General features: G+C 33.0%; 1 protein-coding gene across 1 annotated transcript in view; it reads left to right on the forward strand.

Moving 5' to 3' along the window:
* The window catches only part of LOC137653280 (actin, alpha skeletal muscle 2-like), a 1,369-nt gene extending 215 nt beyond the window's left edge, over positions 1-1,154 (forward strand). Inside the window, exon 1 of the mRNA XM_068386652.1 lies at positions 1-1,154. This exon is cut by the window's left edge and continues 215 nt beyond it. Within this exon, the coding sequence (XP_068242753.1) occupies positions 1-952 (952 nt within the window). The 3' untranslated portion in view covers positions 953-1,154.
* Positions 1,155-5,367: the final 4,213 nt, after the last annotated feature.

Raw genomic sequence — 5,367 nt, forward strand, 5'->3', positions numbered from 1 at the left:
AGCAAAGAGAGGTATCCTGACATTGAAATATCCCATCGAGCACGGCATTGTCACTAACTGGGACGACATGGAGAAGGTCTGGTATCATACCTTTTATAATGAGCTTCGTGTTGCCCCGGAAGAATGTCCCACAATGCTTACCGAAGCTCCGCTTAACCCCAAGGCCAACCGTGAGAAGATGACCCAGATTATGTTCGAGGCTTTTAATGTGCCCGCCATGTATGTCTGCATCCAGGCTGTCCTCTCCCTCTACGCCTCTGGTCGTACCACAGGTCAGGTGTGCGACTCCGGCGATGGTGTCTCGCACATGGTTCCTGTATATGAAGGATTTGCCCTACCCCATGCCATCCTCCGTCTCGATCTGGCCGGGCGCGATATTACAAATTACCTCGGAAAGATTATGACTGAACGTGGCTACTCCTTCACCACCACCGCTGAACGTGAGATCGTCCGTGACATCAAAGAGAAGCTGTGCTACATTGCCTTGGACTTTGAAGGGGAGATGAATGTGGCTGCAGCTTCCTCAACTTTAGACAAATCCTATGAACTCCCTGATGGTCAGATCATATCAATCGGCAATGAACGTTTCCGCGCTCCAGAATCTCTCTTCCAGCCTTCCTTCCTTGGTATGGAATCTGCAGGTGTTCACGAGATCGTCCACAACTCCATCATGAGGTGTGACATCGACATTAGAAAGGATCTTCTGGCGAATATTGTCTTATCGGGAGGTAGCACAATGTACGCTGGCATTGCTGACCGCATGCAGAAGGAGATTACTTCATTGGCTCCATCCACAATCAAAGTCAAGATCATTGCCCCTCCTGAACGGAAGTACTCCGTCTGGATTGGTGGCTCTATCCTTGGCTCACTTTCCACTTTCCAGGCTATGTGGGTTACGAAAGAGGAGTACGATGAGTCTGGGCCTGGTATTGTTCATCGCAAATGTTTCTAGTTATGGGTTTGTCCATTTTCTTGTTTAATTTTCTATATATTTTTGCATGTTTCAATAATAAAAGTATGGATATGATTTTTTCTTTATTATCTTTTAAATAGCACTGGTATTTTTTATATGTTTAACATAACATGAATATACAGTTATGAAGTAAATATTGATCTCTAGTCAGATTACTGTTAAATAATTTTGTTATTATCCTAAACTGTATGATTAACAATAAAAAAAAGACTGATAGCCTCTAAAAATCAATTCCACAGAGTAGAATGCCTTTGTTTAAAATAGAGAGAACGGAAGTAACGTAAGATTAATAAACTACGAACGGATTATTGACATCTTTATTTAACTGGTGTATTTTTATTCTTGAGTTGAAGTAGGTGCTAACTCTCAAGAAATGCCTCTTGTAAATTTTTTCCATCCCCATTACAGTTTACTTCTCTGTCTCCGATAATTCCCTTTTCTACAACAGATTGGTTATTATCGAAAGGGGAAAATTCTATGATACATAAAATTCATATGTTTATGGAACTCCAATATAGTTTCATATGTTTTACAAATTTAATAGTGAACCTTTTTGTCTCATTTGATACATTACCATTTTTGTATTATAAAGGGAAAAAATATTTACTTCAAGTAGCAGCTCCTCCTATAATGACTTCCTTAAGATTAGAAAGGAATATACATCATGTTGATTATTCATTGTAAGCTTATTACTTTAATCGCTACAAGAATCAGTAACTTGGGAAAATTTGGAGCGCTTTACCAGGTAAATCCAGAAATACAGTTAGTACTTAGATTCTAATTTCTTTCAGAGCCTCTGGTACCGTAATGGAAAGCATTTGAAGAGATTAGGGTTTGATCCCAGTGTGAGGTAGAAATTTATATATATATATATATATATATATATATATATATATATATATATATATATATATATTTATATATATACATATATATATATATATATATATACATATATATGTATATATATATATATATATATATATATATATATATATATATAAATATTTATATACATATATATATATATATATATATATATATATATATATTTATATATATGTATATATATATAAATCTTTATATATACATTATATATATATATATATATATATATATATATATATATATATATATATATATATATATATATATATATATATATATATATATACAGTATATATGTAAATTACCAGGAATTTCAAATGAAATTAAATCTTGAAAAAATTAAAGGTAAGGTATGCACTACTTACGTTTCATTAGTTTGTTTTATTACTTCATTGATATCCCTATAAGAAAAAGATAAAAGTTAACGAGATTCAATGAAAGAGAATTTCGGTAGTCGAATAAACAATGGAATTCTTCCCGAACATTTATTTACACTTTATCCTTTTCTTTCTCTTATTTTTGTTTTGGATTGACGTTTAACCATTCGGTTTGCGGTTGGTACGGGGAAACAATGCTTTGGAGTATTGTTTCCCTTAGAGCTTCATATTACTGTGTATTTGGTGGCAGCTGTTCATTGGGAAACTTAGCATTTGTTTGAGTATGAACTTTTTTATATAAAAGGAACATTGTAGGCAGATGAGCATATATATATATATATATATATATATATATATATATATATATATATATATATATATATATATACATATATATATATGCTGTATATTTTATATATATATATATATATATATATATATATATATATGCTGTATATGTATATATATATATATATATATATATATATATATATATATATATATACATATATATATGTGTGTGTGTATGTACGTATGTATGTATGTATCATCATCAGGCCCAATTTGTTTGTGTATGAACTTTCTTTTATAAACGGAACATTGTAGGGAGATAAGCATATATATATATATATATATATATATATATATATATATATACATATATATATATATATATATATATATATATATATATATATATATATGTATGTGTGTATGTATGTATCATCATTAGCCGCAACTAGCCGACTGCAGGACAAAGGCTTCCGACATGTCTTCCACTCCTGTCTGTTTATATAGTTTTACTATGCCAGTCTTTATACGCAAATTTCCTTAGCTCGACAATCCATATATATATATATATATATATATATATATATATATATATATATATATATATATATATATATATATATATATATGAGAGAGAGAGAGAGAGAGAGAGAGAGAGAGAGAGAGAGAGAGAGAGAGAGAGAGAGAGAGAGAGAGAGAGAGAGAGAGAGATAGATAAATAGATAGATAGATATTCATGTGGGCATATATGTAAACATTTCGTATAAACAGACTATCAGTTTTCGTCATCATAAAAACACTAGGAACGAATTTTAATCCATATTGACTTCAGGACATTTTCATGTAATCGAGAATGTCAAGAAAAGTATCCTCACAGCTGGTAATTACAGCCAATTGTAATCACAAATTTTGATTGTTTTACCCTATCTCTTATTAGAATGCCCAATCTGGTACTTGAAGAACTCGCCAGTGTAAGTTATTGGTGAAAATCTTCTTATCTTTGATTTCTCATTTGTAAACAAATTACTTAAAACAAATGACTTAATCGCCAGAATTTTCCCTTAACGCCCCGATTTCCTTAGTCCCTTTTCTATTCCTGGAATTTTTTCTAGAATTTGTTTACGGATTTTTTCGAGGTTTTGGTATCGAGGGGAAAAGATGCTTTCAGAGAAAGGGCGAAGAAAAGAAAGATAGAAAAGAAGAAGAAAGAAAATGGGAAGCAGAGCCTTGGTAACTTCGATTCAAGAATTGTTTAAAAGAAAGAAAAGGAAAAGAAAGAAAATGGGAAGCAGATTCCTGGTAACTTTGATTCAAGAATTGTTTATAATATATCATTACAAGAATTATATAGAGTTTTTCAGATTAAGTACGAGAAATGGGCATACGCTTAATGATTCTCTCTCTCTCTCTCTCTCCTCTCCTCTCTCTCTCTCTCTCTCTCTCTCTCTCTCCTCTCTCTCTCTCTCTCTCTCTCTCTCTCTCTCTCTCTCTCTCTCTCTCTCTCTCTCTTCTCTCTCTCTCTCTCTCTCTCTCTCTCTCTCTCTCTCTCATTTGAAAATTCAAGTAACACAACAACTAATTTTTTTTTCTGAGTAATTTCTTAAATGTGAATTCACTTCATGTTTATACATTCTTAGCTACCTCGTAGCTCATAACAGCAATACTATTACAGTTTCCTCACCCAAATAGCATTTTTTTTTTTTTTGGGGGGGGCACTCTTTTATAAAGTATAAATCTAATTATCATTATTCTTTATGTATCCTAAATAGAGCACTATCGAAATGCAACAAGCTGTTATAATTTTAAGCTCCTACTTTTATCAACGAATTATTAATTTCCATTTTTCAAACAATGCGATACGTGACAGAAGGCAGTACAGAGTTAACGCGGGGGTTACGACGTTCTTTCCACACGAGGAGATCAGAGTTTAGATCCTTAATCTCCGGAGATAAATGGACACGCGGATCTGAATACTTTGGCTTTCGGACTGCATCCTGCCCTCGAGATTCGACTGAAGACTGGCGTGAGGCACTAAGCATAAATCTCTCTCTCTCTCTCTCTCTCTCTCTCTCTCTCTCCTCTCTCTCTCTCTCTCTCTCTCTCTCTCTCTGTCTCTCTCTCTCTCTCTCTCTCTCATTGAAGAAAATGGGAAGTAGTTACGTCACCTGCCTTGGTTTGGGATTTCACTTACCATTTATACCAGTAGATTGGTTTCACTATCAGCAGTTCAGCTTCGTACTGCGGTTTTTTTTTTTTTTATTGATATTATGGTTAATTTCTCTTTGGTATGATTTATACTAATCTTTAAGTAGTGATGTAATATCTATTAGGTGCGTTTATTGTGTATGTATCTATTCGTTTTTTACCTTCATTTATATGAGCAATAGTATATGGGCTAATGATTACACGTAATTGATTATAATGAAAATTATTTATCAAATATTTGTTTTAATAACTTTCCGTTGTAAATAGGGATGTACCTAATACCATATTTTGGTTTATCTCAATTCATGTATTGACTGATACGTTTCCTTTAACATATCTTCGAAGACGTTCTAACCTTCTTCCCTTGGTAAAGTCATTGTAATCGTACAATGAAGTAAGGTATATATTTACATAATTCTAGCGAAGTTGGTAATCCCATACAACTTAGAGTGTATCCTTGTTATGTATACCAGCAGACATGCTGGTTTCTCGGTCTAGATGCTGGTAATTAGGTGTTCTTCCTGAACAGCAAAACTCTCTGGTTATTTTTATCTGCTACGGTACTGTGTGAAGAACAACTCAATTTCCCTCACCTTTGAACGATCTCTTATTTTTTTGCTCCTTGTCCGATTT

Source organism: Palaemon carinicauda, chromosome 14, assembly GCF_036898095.1.
Source record: "Palaemon carinicauda isolate YSFRI2023 chromosome 14, ASM3689809v2, whole genome shotgun sequence".
NCBI lineage: Eukaryota > Metazoa > Arthropoda > Malacostraca > Decapoda > Palaemonidae > Palaemon > Palaemon carinicauda.